This window comes from Nestor notabilis, unplaced genomic scaffold, assembly GCF_000696875.1.
Source record: "Nestor notabilis isolate BGI_N333 unplaced genomic scaffold, ASM69687v1 scaffold22675, whole genome shotgun sequence".
In the NCBI taxonomy this organism is placed as follows: domain Eukaryota; kingdom Metazoa; phylum Chordata; class Aves; order Psittaciformes; family Psittacidae; genus Nestor; species Nestor notabilis.
Window position 1 is genome coordinate 413 of NW_009928206.1, and position 16,002 is coordinate 16,414.

Below are 16,002 nucleotides of genomic sequence, written 5' to 3' on the forward strand. Positions count from 1 at the left end.
ATCTTAAAAAAACACTCTGTCCTGCCAAAATCTTGCACTTAGTTAGGTGTGGAAAGAAATGTATCATCATTTGCTTTATTGCTGGGGTGCTTCTAGTTCAGACAGTTAAATGAATTGGTTCAACAGTGAAGAAACCATATGTAATATTCCAGATTCTTTTCAGATCAGTTTTGACTGGCAGAAGGAGTTTGGGTTTTTTTCTGTCAGTGAAGTAAGTGGCAAGATCTGTATGTCCGCCTTTCTATCTCAGAGTTCTTCTTTAGATACATCGTTGTAGATATGTCATATGCGCTTACTGAGACACCACACTCTGTTATTAAAATGTGACATACAGTTTTTCTATTTTAAAAGGAGGGGACATTCACTGCATTTGGAACTCTTTTGGCACTCCTGGCGACAGTGTGCTATGCCTCGTGTAGGCATGCACTGGAAGCAAAGTGTGACTGCTGTGTTTTTTCTCTTTCAGGTTTGCTGGAACCTTATGCCAATAAATAAAATAACAAGAGGAAAATGTCATTAAGGAAAGGTATGTGTATATGTGTGTGTCTAAGTTTGTAACGCTCTCTTTTGTCCTTCCCCAAGTTTCCCAGTCTTTCTCTGGTTATATTGATAAACTTTTTTCTTCTAAATTTTCAGTGAACATTTCCATCCTTATAGTGGCTGTTGTCATATTTTTGCTAGTTCTTCATCATAACTTCCTAGGCCTCAGTGACTTCTTGAAACGGGAATTGACAGGTATGTTGGGTTTTATTTTAGTTTTAAAATAAGTATTTTTTTTTTTTTTTTTTTTTTTTTTAAAGATTGGTGGAAAAATGCACTCTGGCCAGACAGAAACCACCACATTGCCGAAATAATGTGTATGGTAGTGATCAATTGTTTGCATAACAAGACAATTTTTGTACTATTTTTTGAGTAGATCCCTGTTCTCATACCCAAGAAACTGCAGCTTGGTGGGCTTGTCTGTTCTTGCTGTCCTGTGACTTTTCTTGGTCAGGAAGCCAGAAGAGAGAGCAGTAAAGGTTACTTCTGGCTTTAGAAGTCACTAAGATATGATTCAGTTTATTTAGCAAAGCCTTTTCATTTTCACGAGTCCACTTTTAGGAACTGCATGTGGCCCCACAGAGCCTCTCCATAGCCCCAGTTTACCACTCCTGGGAGTTGTGGTATCTGGGTAGCAGTTGCATGCGTGCTTCCCAACAGCAGTTGAATTGGAGACTGACAGACCTTAACTAGCAATTGGTTGAAGTCAAAGCTGTTGAGTTCTGTCATCAGGAAATTGCAAACGGAAACAGAAGCCCAGCTCTGTGAACAGCAGACTACTGCCCACGAACTGCCAAGTCCCTGTTCTCTGTGTTTCTCAAATTACTCCAAATTATCTAATATGTAATAGTCTAGATCATTTCTTATAAAAACTGTGGGTATAGGCAACTTGTCAGTTTTTACAGGTGATGTTGTCTAGTAATAAACTTCAATGCTGATCTCCCATTTTCCTGTCTGTACACTATGAGTATAAGTTCTTGAGGTTTCAGCTTCAAAAATATAGTGTGATCTGTGATCCCTGAATAAACATGGGAGCTGTACTGCATGTCTTGATCTTCAGTGGAAAAAAAACTTGCAACAGTGACTTTAATTTAGAATTTCTGTGCTCTTCTCTGAATCCTACCTAAGAAGAAAAGAAAGTGTAGGAAAAAGAGGGAAGGGTGATGTGGAGAAGACTAGAATGTGGATTGTGTAAATGGGAGGGGAAGTCAGATTATAGGCATGACTAGGGGTCCAAAGGTAAGTGCAGCCTGCTGTAGTTTAAGCCTCATTTTAATACATTGTTGTGCCATGCATGAATATGTATGGTTAAATGCATGTAGTTTGTATGTAAGTGTAAGTTTTCCTGTTCATTATATCTCAATTCTCAAGAACAGGTGCTATATTTTAAGTGTTTGATACTGGCACACTGTAACTCACACCTCAGCTGAGCTATCCAAGTGCTGGCACAGTAGAAGGTGTTGAAAATTTTAGTGTGGTAATAATGTGTTTCATTTGTGTAGAACAAATATGTGATACCATTTGTACTCCACAGATTCAAATCCATTAGGACTTCAGCCTATAGATTTCATACCTGCAGTTCCCCAGAGGCTGACAGATGAAAGGAATGATAAGGAGATTTCTGTGGTCATTGCAGCATCAGATGAGAGGCTTGGGGGTGCAATTGCAGCCATGAACAGTATTTACCATCACACAAGATCCAACGTGGTTTTCCATATTGTTACTTTGAATGATACAGTGGATCACTTGAGGTAATGATCTTTTCATTAGATTCCCACAATACTGTAACACACGTGTCTCTGTGAAGAGGAAGAGCTGACTTTCCCTGGAACTGCACTCCTCTGAGTTGCAGTCCTGTCTGCTGCTGCTTATTGCAGCTTGTTCACAAGGCTGCTATGGGGAGTCCTACGGTCCTTCCTTCTGGTAATGTTTCAGAGAAGGAAAAGAGCTATCTTTTCTGGTGGGGTTATACCCAACCGGTGAGGTTGGAGTTTGTTCTTGGAGAGGTTGTAAAATTTCTATGTTTCATCTAAGCAATTCAAATGCTTCAGTGAAGTTTCTTCATTTTTCTAGATTGTTCTTTGATCCTTTTGTTTTTACCCATGTCTGTTCACACCAATGTTTTTTTGTGAAAGACCTGTGATAACAGGGTCATATCTTTCTAATAAAATAAGAAGCAACCTCATACCCTTCCCATGTTGCAACTGTGCAGTATGCTGGTAGTGTACATGCCCCTGCATTCTCAGAGGACACCACTGACATCAGCCCTACGCTACATTCTATATGTATGTTTGTTGGGTAGGGAAGTGAGTGGCCAGATCAAGATCAGTGTCGCTGTCAAATCAGATCTCTTGTTTTTCATTTGATCTTTGTCTCGTTTAACAAGATCTGTGCCTTTCTCCTGTTTGCAGGCTGTGGCTAAGTAACAGTGCTCTGAAAAATCTGAAATACCGCATTTTGGATTTTGACCCTCGTGTCTTAGAAGGGAAAGTAGAAGTGGATCCTCAAAAGACAGACACCTTAAAACCAGTGAGGATGATGTTGATTACTTTTTGCAATTATTAGTTACTCAACTAGAGATCAAAACTGAATCTCTTACCATAGAAGCAATCTTTTATAATGAAATTCCTACATTTCAGTAAGAATAAATTTCCAGATAGTGACATATGGATTTGAAATCTTCCTGTGCATGCCTCATCATTTTTTGCTGCTGCCTACAGTGAAACACAGCAGCTTGCATGTCAAGCATGCTACCATTTCAGAGATACTACAGATACATGTGGAGAAATAAGAAATTCTAATATAGACTATTTTTAAAGTTAGTTTATCAATGCACAAATTCATAAGAAACCACGAATTGATGGAACCTGTTTACTTTCAAGAACAACTAGGATATTGCTGCCTGTTTTACGTCCTTCATAGAAGTTGTCTTGGACATTATTACCATAGATAAGTGCCAGAGGTATCAGTCAATTTCACATTAATTTTGACAATTTGTCATTTAATTCTTCCCTTCTATTGCTTTCATGTTTTCACAGTTAACCTTTGCCAGATTCTACTTGCCCAGTTTGGTACCTCATGCAGAGAAGGCTATCTATGTGGATGATGATGTAATTGTACAAGGTATGGGACTTTTTCGTAGCCTTTTGCCACTGGCCTTATGCTGAGGTCAGTATGCCATCTGTTACAGTAACAGAAACTGCTATTTTGAGCAAAGATGTAAAAGCTTTGTAAATATGAGTGAGGTGGATTAAACTGGGTGGTTTTATCTGCTGTAGCAATGGACTGAACAAAAAATCACTCAGCACTTAGTCAGGATTGCTTTTAATTTTTCTGTGTTTGCTTCCATTTTCCAGATGATATTCTTGAACTTTACAACACTCCATTGAAACTTGGACATGCAGCTGCATTTTCAGATGATTGTGACTCAATCACTAATAAAGTTGCTGTCCGTGGGGCAGGCAATCAGGTTTGTTTTATTCTGATTCAGTGATAGCAATACTATAAAGGCTAGGCTTTGGAAACAGGCACTTGGTTTTAATGTTCTTGCAGGGTGACTTCCAAATGCAGTGAACTAAGAGATTCCTACACAAATCAATTTACTCTGATTACAAATGACACCTGTGCTTTCTGTTTAGGCACAGTAAAAGCACTTCACATTTTTGCTATGCTTTACAATGAAGACAATTCCCAGTGTGGAACAGCAGATCTTAGAACATAAGAGGGAGAATTTTTCATTTGTGAGTGTATAAAAGAACTTTTCCTGGGAGTGGTACCATATTAATAATATGGTATTATTAAGACCATGCAGCATTCCTTAAAATATATAGCTTATAAAATCATATTTTTTTAAAGTTAGATCTCATAAGCTTTCTTTCATTTTAAAGAAAGGACTATTTGCTTTAACTACATCAACTTACACTTATCTGTCGGGAGCTGTGCAAAATTTTTCTTTAAATAGTAATTTGACCATATTCTAAGATAATTTCTGCTCTCTTTTCCCTCCCCCCAGTATAATTACATTGGGTTTCTAGATTACAAAAAAGAAACCATCCGAAAGCTTGCTATGAAAGCCAACACCTGCTCTTTCAATCCAGGAGTTATTGTTGCCAATTTGACAGAATGGAAATTACAGAACATCACAAAGCAACTGGAGAAGTGGATGGCACTGAACGTAGTGTAAGTACCCTCAACCTGGGGGCTACAGCACATCAGGGATTGTGATATGGTGACTCATATGTACCTGTATGTAGCTGTGGATACCTGCCACACAGCTGCAAGGGAAAAATCAACTGATTCGGGGCCACGCAAGCAACCTTTCCCAACTTCTCCTCTTCTTTTCTAGAGAGCAGCTTTACAGTAGGACTCTGGCTGGCAGCATCACAACACCTCCATTGCTAATTGTATTTTACAAGCAACATTCTAGTATTGACCCCATGTGGAATGTCCGGCATCTCGGTATGTATGAAACTCTTTTGATACTGCTCCCCTGGTGTGTTTTTCCAGGTCTGTAGCTGGACACCTAGTTTATGATGCAGCAAATGGCTCTTTGCCCCTCTTTATTTTACACCTTGTTCTTTAAGAAACACTGTTTTGCAGTAGCATTTTGGTGCTTGTTGGCCTGCTCCCTCATGTTCTTTTTTTGAACTGCTAGGGGGATAGTTCTTGAATTGACTTACTTTCAAATTGCTTCTCATTTTCCTTTTATTTTGTCACATACATATTGTATCTGAAGTGATCCTAGGTGGTCTTCCAAGACTGTTGAGAGGAACAGATATTTCTATCCATGCTGCTACTGGTCAAAGCCCAGTGCTGGGGAAGCTTTCTTAGGTTTTGTTTCCAGTGAACAATACACAGGCTGCCAAATACATCTGGGTATTAAGGGGGTTTTAAAGAACTTTGTGGTCAAGGCAGTGTATTAAAATAGATACTGAGACAGGTCAAAGTGGCATTCAGTTGCACCTGATTGTTTTTCACTTTGATCTGATTTATGCCTCGCACATCACCCCCTTTCTCCATAAATGACAAGATTTCCTTTGTTAAAATTCTTTGTTTTGATGTTGAAATACTGCATGTTGGTGTTTCTGCTGCCTTTATTTTAGGCACTAATGCTTCTTTTTCGATAAAAGGGTCTAGTGCTGGAAAAAGGTACTCTCCTCAGTTTGTGAAAGCTGCCAAGTTGCTCCATTGGAATGGACATTTCAAGCCATGGGGAAGAACAGCTTCATATGCTGAAGTCTGGGAGAAGTGGTATGTCCCTGACCCTACAGGCAAGTTCAGCCTAATCCGCAGACATTCAGAAGCCTATGAAGCAAAGTAGAGTCAATTTTAATAACTGATGGCATTTTCTCAGGAAACTTCTGGAGCGAAGCAGAACTTTTTTTTTTTTTGTTCAGCCAACTTGTATTTCAGAGCAGTCCTTTTGCCTTCTGAGCACGAGGTGAGACACTAATTCAGGTGCAGTTCTGAAATGCACAGGTCCAAAGGAGACTCACTTGTGTGACAGAAGATGCTACACCATCAGCGCTATAGAAAGCAAGGGAAAATCTCCATGAACTAGCACTTTTATTAGTTCATTTCTGTCTGCTGTGCATTCTGCTGCTCTTTACTACAAGTCTTCTAGAGGAGAAGCTACAGAAAGAAACATTTCTAAGAACAAGATATGTCTTCAGTTGGTGCTTGCACCATGCAAATCTTGCACAGCAATGTACTGTAATTAAGAGCTGCTTGGGTTTTGTTCTGGGTTTTTTGTTTTCTTATCCTGTGAAATAGTTTCCTCAACAACCCTTTCTTGCATGAAATCTTCTTCCAACCATTTCTGTGTCTTTCTTGCAGAATTCTGCAGAATCAGATTTATTTTTTGAAATACTAATTTTTCAAGTATTATTTCACTATGCAAAGTGGGTTTAACTGTCAGTGAACACTAAACCAGTTTTTGTAAAGTGGTGGAGAAAACTTTGTTCAAAAATAAAAGCTAATTTTAACATGTGGACTCAAACCTCAGGTAATGGCAATCTGATTCTAGTTTTGATCCATGAAGCACGTTTCCTTTGTACTTAAATGCAGTAGAAGTGTTTGAGACTAAAATTATCTCATCTTTGCAAAAGCAATCTCATTCTAAATTGTGCCAAGCATTTATTGTGGGGATCAGGCTGTATGAAACATGGTTATGCATTGTATGACTCTGCTATAGAAGTTTTTCTCACCATGCCTTTCCCAGTCTGACCCTTTAAACTCATCAAGCAGGATTCCTGTGCCCTTTTGCAGTCAGCTGCCTGCCACCTTTTCCACAGGTAAGTTGGTTTTTTAATGGTTATAAAGTTTGATTAGTGGTTGTTATTATTAGCTGATATATCCTGGCAGCTATTGTGCCAACTGTTCCATTTAACATGGGTTTGAACTTGTTACCTGTATTCAGTTAATACTTCTTGTGAAGAGTCCTCAGTATAAGATGTTTAGACCAGTCTTTGTGTTAAAGCAGTGATGGGCTGAGTATTGCATGGTCTAGGACAAAGGGTAGCAGAGACATAAAGGGCTCATTCAGGTGTATGAATATGGTTTTAATACTGCTCTATAATTTAAAAGCATTTCCAACTGCTTGACTCATTGCAGTCACTGCCTATAGTTCTGTCTGTGGTTTGTAACCGATCATTTCTTTTCCTGGGTTTTGATGAAGAACCATTCTTGTCTTGTAGTGGTTTAAAAAGATCAGTTAATAAACTTTGAAAGATTATACTAGATAAGCTGACATCAATATAATGCTGATGGCCAGGCTGTTTTAGCAGGCTTAAATAAACTGCATGTGTCTGTGTTTGCACTTGGTGCTTTTTTAAGCTGCCCAGTAGGACTGTGCCTCAACATACATTTAGAGAAAATATAACTATCTATTGAAGAACACAGAAACCAGTCCTTTAGTAGGAGGAAAAGAGATGCATAGGAGGAAGGTGCTTGGTGTCAGGCGTTTATTCTAAATACTTAATTCACTGAGCGACTCTGCAGGGCCTCTTGGTAGTTCTCTTGCTATAGATTGTTACTGCTACAGGGCAATGTTTTGCTTTAGTTATCAGTTGTTGCCATGTCTAAGAGATGATCAGGAAATATGTCTTTGTTAAAGAGCACTGCAAGAACTTGTTCCCCAGTAAAGACAGATTACTAATATACCAATATGTACTATACTATACTAATATGCTAATCTATACTACACTAGTAATTGCCAATTACTAATCTGTTACCTTTCCCAATGAAGGTTCTCAGTATATAAAGCAGTGCTTAGATAAAACACCTTTGTCTAGCTGAAATAAGTAGCATTTTCTAGCAGACCTCTACATACGAAAGTCCTACAAGCTTTGCAAAAGCATACTGAAAAGTGACATGTCATGTTCTAGGAGTACAGTCTCTGTAGTCCTTTTGGAAAAACAAATCTTATGAAGGGAGGATGAAAACTTATACTGAAATTTAATTCCTTCAACATGACTAGAATTAAATGTTTAACATTGTTTTTCAAAGAAAAAGACAAAGGGTTTCTCTTTTTGAAATGTCTTTTTATAAGGCAAAATGAACAGACTAACTCAGTCTAATAGGAATTTTTAAAATAGGCTTTAATACAGGAAATGAAGGTGCATACAGTCAGTTTCCTCGCCTTCTGTAAAATCTGGAATCATCAAGGGAGATACACTATTATATACATTATTTGTCACAGCAATAGTTGTGAATCTTTGCAGCAGCTCTACTATGCCGCATTCCTCTGACTTCTGCCACCACAGAATTCTTCATGACTGTTCTGAAAGCCAGTAATGAGTCTCCAAACAATGTCTTCATACATAATTCATTACACATAGTCTGTATTAAAATCGTAGGCATCATCTTCACCTGCTGTCTTATCCAAGTTGAGCAACAGTGAACTGGAATGTTCGCTTTCTGAGAAATGAAAATCACGTGTTAGCGAAATCAATGCAAGTTCTAGAGTACAAGAGGCTATACCTCAAGCCAGGGTTTTTAATACAGACCTGCTATTTGCTTTTCTGAATTTGTAGGACTTGTTTGTTTTCCAAGCTTTGTTTTCCTGGTGACCTGAACTTTGCTTTTCTGCAAGACAGAGGTCAGATAAATGTGTTTATTCAGACATCACTAATGGAGTCTCCCATGCAAATAAAACCTAACAGAGATTGCTGATCATGTGGATGTCCCCTTCTGTAGTTGGTCAGGAACACACTGCCCTAGAACTGAGTTAGAATAATGTTTATTCTTTAATTAAGCAAAAACCCAACCCTTATCTCCAGGATTTTTCCTGGTGGTTCCACAGTGCCTTCACCGTCTCAGTTTACAGTAGGATACTGACTGGGTACTTGGTGTCAGGATCTAAACAGGTAGAAGCAGCCTAATGAAACCCTGATTTACCTCTTCGACATCCATTTCTTCTTCCAAATTGTCTGGATCATCATCACTTTCTGTGAAATCCTCCTCTTCTTCCTCTTCCTTTTCCTCCTCCTTGCTCGTTTCCAAGATTTCCCACTCTGATGCTTCTTCTATCACTATTGTCCCATTTGCCATACCAGCTGACTGGAAAATGATGCTGTTTGCTGGACTTGGACATTTTAAAGCTAAGACAAAAAAAAACCATGAAGGGTCTATTAAGTCACTGATAGATGGTACCAGAAGTAATGCCCTGCTCCTGAGAGGACAGCCATTGTACGTCAGTGTCCTGAGTTCAGCTGCAGCAGTCATTTTTTCTCCTTCTTAGTAGCTGGTGCAGTGCTGTGTTTTTGACTTTCAGTCTGGGAACAATGCTGATAACACCGATGTTTTTAGTTGTTGCTCAGTAATGTTTACTCTGACCAAGGACTTTCTCACTCTCATGCTTTGCCAGGGAGGAGGGGAAGCCAGGAGGAAGCAGAGACAGGACACCTGACTCAAACTGGCCAAAGGGGTATTCCATACCACAGCACGTCATGCCCAGTATATAAACTGGGGAGAGTTACCCGGAAGGCCCAGATCGCTGCTCGGGTCAGGCTGGGTATCGGTCGGCGGGTGGTGAGCGGTTGTGTCCTTTTCCCTTGTTATTCCTCTTATCATTATTATTGGTAGCAGTAGTGGTTTGTATTATACCTTAGTTACTGGAGAGCTGTTATCTCAACTCGTGGGAGTTACATTCCTTCGATTCTCCTCCCCATCCCTCCGGGAGCGGGGGGAGGAAGGAAAAAGGGGGGGGAGTGAGCGAGCGGCTGCGTGGTTCCAAGTTGCCGGCTGGGCTTAAACCACGACAGTCAGGGCTATTAAAAACCAGTCCTGCCCTCTCTTTTCCACAAGATGCCACTCCCACATAGGCAGGTAGAACAAAGGACAATTCTCTGAGAATAGTGTTCCCTGAGGCACCTATGGAAGACTGCTAGGAGCTGAAAGACTTGGAGTGGAGCACAGATTGTACTGAGTAAGATGTATTTTGTTGGTCAAATTAGCCAGGGTTTATGTGCTCCACAGCAGTCTTTACCCCTGTTTTCCATTTAGGGTTAGGTCAGCTGAGTAGAAACTAAGAACTAGCAGGGGTAACTTGTGTTAAGGCAGCACACAGATGCACTGTTCTGTGGCATCAGAATTGATTTCTTTCTTAGAAGGTTCATATTCACTGCATATTGGCAAACCTATCATATAAACCCCAGGAAGACTTCCCTTCAAAATCTTCCATTTAAATGACTATTGCCCAGTTTTAATGGTAGTAGTGCATTACAGTAACAGTCCTACCTTGAACAGTGGTGTTGTTTTCTTCTTCTAGGTTCTTTAAATTAAAGCACTCTTGCATTTCAGCTATTTTGTCTTCTGTAAGATACTGTGGCAGTGTCTGAGATTCTGGAGGTTGTGAGTAGTAGCTTATTTTAGCTCTGGGAAAATAAAATACCAGCATTAAAAACCAACCAAAGATAACATAGCTACATCACTGTATTTAAAAATAAAACCCAGAGCACAAACCTCTCAAATTTCTCAACCTAACTACTCGTTTATTATTATCCATTTAACAGCAGTTAAATAGCTATTTAATTTTGGCTCTGAAGTTGTCAATAACAGATTAATTGGATAGCCCACTCCTGAAAGGAAACAAATGGCATGCTTTGTCACCACAAATCATCTGCCTGTAAAATCATGAGCTGTAAAAGCAGCTGAATCATTTGAGCAAAGGAAATAGTCACAATTATTGATTCTGAGTTACATTTATTCCCACTCTTAGAATACAGGAACCACTATGAATTCCTACAGAAAATCTGCCACATCCTCATCGTGTGGAAGAGGACTACATGGACTCAGTTTATAGCAGAAGTCAGCAAACTGGCTATGGAGTAATGTGCAACATGATTTGACTCCTTCCATGCATCCTTAAACTAATATAGAAAATGATCCGTGGATGGTGTTCTCTGTATCTGTTGGACAATCCATCTCTCTTTACCAAAGTAAAATGTAGCCTCTGCTGTGCTGGATTAACAAAGTGAAAACACAGAGCAGCATAAAGCAAAGTTCATAGCATACGTACCCTGTCCAGTCACAAAGAAGTACTTTAGTGATATTCTCTATGTCAGGAACACCTCCCTTTTTCAGCATACCCCTTTTCTTAGCCAGTAAAGCTAAAAACTCTTCAGTGTTCTCAAAATCTGGGATACTATAGCGCATTATTACCTAGAGCAGAAGAAAACACTGCATTCAGAAAGAGGTACCCATTTTTCTCCTAAGGTTCAGGAAATACAAAGAGCAAATAAAATCGGATTACAATGAGGATGAACAAGTATGTGAAAAGCCGTTTTTCTCTTGCACATGGGAATAAACATTCCAAAGCAAAATGCCTACTTTAGCAACAAATTCATCTGCCATTCACCCATAGTAGTGGGTGTAGAGAGAGAGCACACTGGTTTGTGACAGTTATTGCAGAACTGAATGGTAATTAGGCTTAGGTTAATCTACTTGAAATTCGAGTGAAATCAGAGTTGGATCTGAAGTCTTCACTGTAGTAATACAAAAGAGTCAGAATATCTTCATTTTTCACTCTGTGATACTGTAATGACATCTTAAAAGCAGGGTTGTTTTTTTACTTTAATCAGGCAAGTTACTGGGAAAACAGCCTCTGGCTGACAGGATAATGCATGCTGCTTCTGCCTTCCATCATAAGGATGAAAGATCACACTTTGTGTTGCCATTCTGTCTGCTTAGAGGAAAGAAGTGCAAAAGCTATCAGAACTAGTAGAACTGAAACAAACTGTTGTTACTGGTCTAAGAAACCTAGAGAGAAATCAAATGCAGTGAGAGCTGTGGAAAAAGCTAAGAGCTCACCTGCTGTTTATTGCAGTGACTTAGAATGGCATCTATTCCTTCAAGCAGATCTGCTGAGTCTGATTCTTCAGTGTCTATGATACTTCTCAAGGCCAGAGCCAGGGCACTGTTGGAAGGATCTGCAATTATACTTGGACTGTCCAACATCTTTGTGTGTTTATCAATGTGCACAATTTGCATGGACCTATTCAGAGAGAAATGCACTGTGAACAGATAATCAACTAGCAAAAGACTGGTAATGGGGAGGGATGCAAGACACAAAGCTCAGCGTTGGACTGAATCCACTTCATACAGAGTCAGTTTCAGTGCTTTTTCATCATATGCTTTGCATAGAACAGAAATGTAAACATAACAAAAAAGAACAAGTTTATACACTGTGCTCTCTGTTGACAGCTTGCATCAAACAGATCAGTATCTTCCATCCTGGAAATGTGCATCTGAACTTGCACACAGGGGCATACTTTGTCCCAAATGGATGGAAGTTGTACACAAACAAACTCAAGGTAATCTGAACACAACAAAGAAGGAAATGAACAGCTTTTATCAGACTCGGCTTACTTGGTAACACCTCTTGTTAGGCCAACATTGCAAGCACGAACTCCTTTAAGACTATTGATTATGCTGCTCTTTCCCACATTAGGGAAACCTGAAAAAAAGCCATAAATCCTTGTAAGTTAAGTAAGAAAACTAAGCCTATGTAACACTGATTGAAATTGTTTCTTTCAGGTGTCTTTGGTAAAGTACGTCTTCAGTGCGAGATCAGAGTTGGATCTGAAGTCTTCACTACAGAAGTAAGACGAAGTCTGTATCCTCATTTCTCACACTGATAACCGAGTATAACATCACAAATCATATCAGGTAGGAGGAAAGCATCAAAAGCTGCATGGTGTGTAACCTGCTTTTCTTGTTGCCGTAAGCTGGTATATCAGCTAAAGCCTCACACAACGTGCCTTCCACAGATCACAGACACTACATGCATTTAAGTGCAACATAAATCACTGTCAACTGAAGTGCTACAATAGTGAGTCTTGGATGAAAGTAAGAGGAATAACAAGAAAGCCTATTAGCATGTTATGTGTTAGTTGCTTTACCCAATTTATAATACAGGATACCAAAGCTTTATGGGAGGAGGAAACTCTTCCTGTCTCTCCAAACGCTTACCTACTACCCCAATCTGAATGGCTTTGTTTTGAGTCTTGCCATACTCTTGAAGAAGTTTCAAAAGGCATTTGGTTCCAAGACATTCACTGGTTCTTGATACATCAACACGTGCACGTCTCTTTGTGGACTGCTCCTGCTGCAGGATTCAAAGGCATAAAAAAACCTCATGGTCAAGAGCTACTGAGGAAGATAAATACATATTGCTTAGATTTATTTATCTTCTGTAATAATCTCTGTTAGATGAAGATCGGCTGAGAAAGTTGGGGCTGTTTGGCCTAGAGAAGAGAAGCTGTGTGGAGACATCAGAGCAGCCTTCCAGTATCTGAAGGAGGCCTACAGGGATGCTGGAGTGGGACTTTTCATTAGGGATTGTAGCGACAGGACAACGGGTAATGGGTTTAAACTTAAACAGGGTAAGTTCAGGTTAGATATAAGGAAGAAGTTCTTTACTGTGAGGGTGGTGAGGCTATGGAACAGGTTGCTCAAGGATGTTGCAAATGCTCCATCTCTGGCAGTGTTCAAGGCCAGGTTGGAGTCTTGGGTGACATGGTTTAGTGTGTGGTGTCCCTGCCCACAGCAGGGGGGCTGGAACTAGATGATCTTAAGGTCCTTTCTAACCCTAACTATTCTATGATTCTATGTTACTGTGTTCTTCTAAACAGAAGGAATTAGCTTAGTAAGAAACTGGCTGATCAGTTAAGTTAAAGTAAAAAAAGTAGCCATCAACTACTAAGAGAAAAAGGAATGTGAACCAATTTACAGGGCCTGTGATTTCAGTTCAGGCTTTACTGCAGATTTGTGGTGCAACGATAAAATAACCATATACTTTTAGAGGGTAGAATATTAAACCTGCAAATTCACTCTCAACTTCTTCAGTTGTTTGAAGGATTTCAAACCCTGCAATCTGTGTTGCAGTTTCCACACCATTTTGTGGGAGGGTCTGTTTCACTGTGCTGTTATCAGAGCTAAGACATGTGAAACATTATGTACTAACACACATGACTCAAATAAGCATCTGCAAAGAGTTGAGACTAGGATCCAGGGAGCTAACCCCTTTATACTCCTCATGAAATAATGTCTGGTGCTATCTTTATTGATAGCCACAATCAGGATGAATGCAGAAGCCTGCACCACTTCACCTACAAACAATTCAGATGTAACTGGTGCAACCATCCTATTCCTCATCTTCCTCCTTACAGTAAGAAAAAAAGAATTGCTTTTTCTCTAGTCCAGCATCCTGGGCACAAATAATGATACGTATTTCAATAGCAAGAATTTCCCCACTGTACCACAAACCTTAGTCAAAGTGCAAAGGCATATCCCAGTCAAACAAGGATATATAAAATCAAAGAAGGGGAAAAGGAATTTTAAAGAACAAGAGTTGCCATTTCTCAGTGTGTTTCAACAGGTATGATTACAAACACATATGGCTTTGTTGTGAGACAGCCTGCAGTGCTCTTACCAGAGTCTTGTCTTTCATCAGCGTTGCCGATTTAAAAGCAACTGTTGGAAACTCCTTCTTCAAATAATTCAACCACTTCTCCAAGTTCTCCTTTGGCACTAAATCTGGAAAAAAAGAGCACAGTCCTTTCACTCTTTTGAATCTTAAATGTCACTGTGTAGAGGAAAGCTAATATGAGTCAGAAACCAAGCTGTATTTTGTCCATTTAGTGTGTTATGACAAATAATGTTTGGCTGAAAACTCCAGCGAAGTACTGGGTATGTTCCCCAAAGGCAACCAGTGTTGCAAAAAAACTGGTATTTTCTGCCTGAAGCAGAACATATCAGAATTACATCTTAGGCCCCTATATCAGGTTTTTAATGCTGGGATCTTGCTAGAAGACTTTGTATGGTACAATGTGATGTTCTGTGAAGGATTATCCCATCATCCCTGCAAAGGCTACTCTGTGTAATACAAAGTTCCCTTTGCTCTTTTTTATTGCTGGTAACTCCAGGAATTTCCAGCCTTTTTAGCTGGTTTCACCTTTTCTGTGGACTCTTTCATACAGCAATGGAAGAGAGAAAATGCTTCCCAAAGACAAATTTCAAATCCAACTATTGCACTCATTTACTGATCCTTAACTCACCACTGCCTCAGTGGGGACCAGCATGGTGACCTGCCTACTCACCTATGCTCACAAAAATGTTAAATAGTAAGATCTTTAATGTCTTCCAAATTTGGCTGAAGCTGGCCAATGCCTTCAGAAGTTAACACAAAAGAAAGGGGCTAATGTGCATGCAACTGTCTGTGGAGTGAACTGGACAAAAGGTGGAGGAAATGTGACCCCTTCAGCAGGGCAGCGAGCTCAGAGTTGGATCTTATGTCTTCAATGGAATCTCAGATTCCTTTTAATCTTCTTCATAGCTCATGTTCCACAGGACCACAGTGACCAAGCAACACTTCAAGAAAACTTGTGCCTCTTACCAATTTTGTTCAGAACCAACACTAGCTTTTTGCCTCCTCCGGAGCAAGTTACAGCTTCCTCTAGTTGAGGACACCGGCAGCCCATTGGATCTCTTGCATCTAAAACCTCTAAAACCATGTCTGAGGCCTCAATCACCTAGGTGAGAAAAGAGAAGACTTTCAAATAAGACATGACAGAGTAGTTGACAGATGCCAACTCTGGAATAGCTGTGGCTTATAAGAGTTACTATTAAATTTCACAGAAAGATTGGTGAGGTTCCATATGACTGTTCTTGTTGGAGCTCCTTTCTTCTGAAGTACAAACCAGAAAAGCTGAAGCAATTGACATCTTTTTCCTCCCAAGGCAAGAAATCCTTAGTACTTCCTTACTACAAGAGCTTTTTGATTACTCAGTATGTACTGGCATTGGCCCAAGAAATCTAATGCCTCAAAGTGCTGAATGTTCTCGGTAGCTCACACCAGACAAGACTGAAACCCTCACAGTTTCTGTTGTAAAATCCCTTACTTGAGCGTTAAATTTATGACAAGACACCTTTATACTCTCCAGCAGCTGTGCAGGCATGCAA

At 39.7% G+C, this 16,002-nt stretch overlaps 2 protein-coding genes across 2 annotated transcripts in view; one reads left to right on the forward strand and one right to left on the reverse strand.

Moving 5' to 3' along the window:
- The first annotated feature begins 510 nt into the window (after nucleotides 1-510).
- On the forward strand, nucleotides 511-5,887 carry GLT8D1 (glycosyltransferase 8 domain containing 1). The gene is made up of 9 exons (XM_010014416.1): nucleotides 511-526; nucleotides 637-735; nucleotides 2,075-2,291; nucleotides 2,952-3,069; nucleotides 3,579-3,663; nucleotides 3,897-4,009; nucleotides 4,553-4,719; nucleotides 4,886-4,998; nucleotides 5,670-5,887. Exons 1-9 carry the CDS (start codon nucleotides 511-513, stop codon nucleotides 5,858-5,860), a joined length of 1,119 nt encoding a protein of 372 aa, XP_010012718.1. The 3' UTR covers nucleotides 5,861-5,887.
- A 3,011-nt stretch (nucleotides 5,888-8,898) lies between these two features.
- GNL3 (guanine nucleotide binding protein-like 3 (nucleolar)) overlaps nucleotides 8,899-16,002 on the reverse strand; it is a gene marked incomplete at its 5' end in the record, with an annotated part of 8,610 nt that continues 1,506 nt past the window's right edge. The window contains 8 exons of the mRNA XM_010014417.1: nucleotides 8,899-9,140; nucleotides 10,279-10,415; nucleotides 11,060-11,202; nucleotides 11,851-12,034; nucleotides 12,409-12,496; nucleotides 13,012-13,138; nucleotides 14,474-14,577; nucleotides 15,437-15,572. Of these exons, the coding sequence (XP_010012719.1) occupies nucleotides 8,899-9,140; nucleotides 10,279-10,415; nucleotides 11,060-11,202; nucleotides 11,851-12,034; nucleotides 12,409-12,496; nucleotides 13,012-13,138; nucleotides 14,474-14,577; nucleotides 15,437-15,572 (1,161 nt within the window). The remainder of the gene's footprint in view (nucleotides 9,141-10,278; nucleotides 10,416-11,059; nucleotides 11,203-11,850; nucleotides 12,035-12,408; nucleotides 12,497-13,011; nucleotides 13,139-14,473; nucleotides 14,578-15,436; nucleotides 15,573-16,002) is intronic.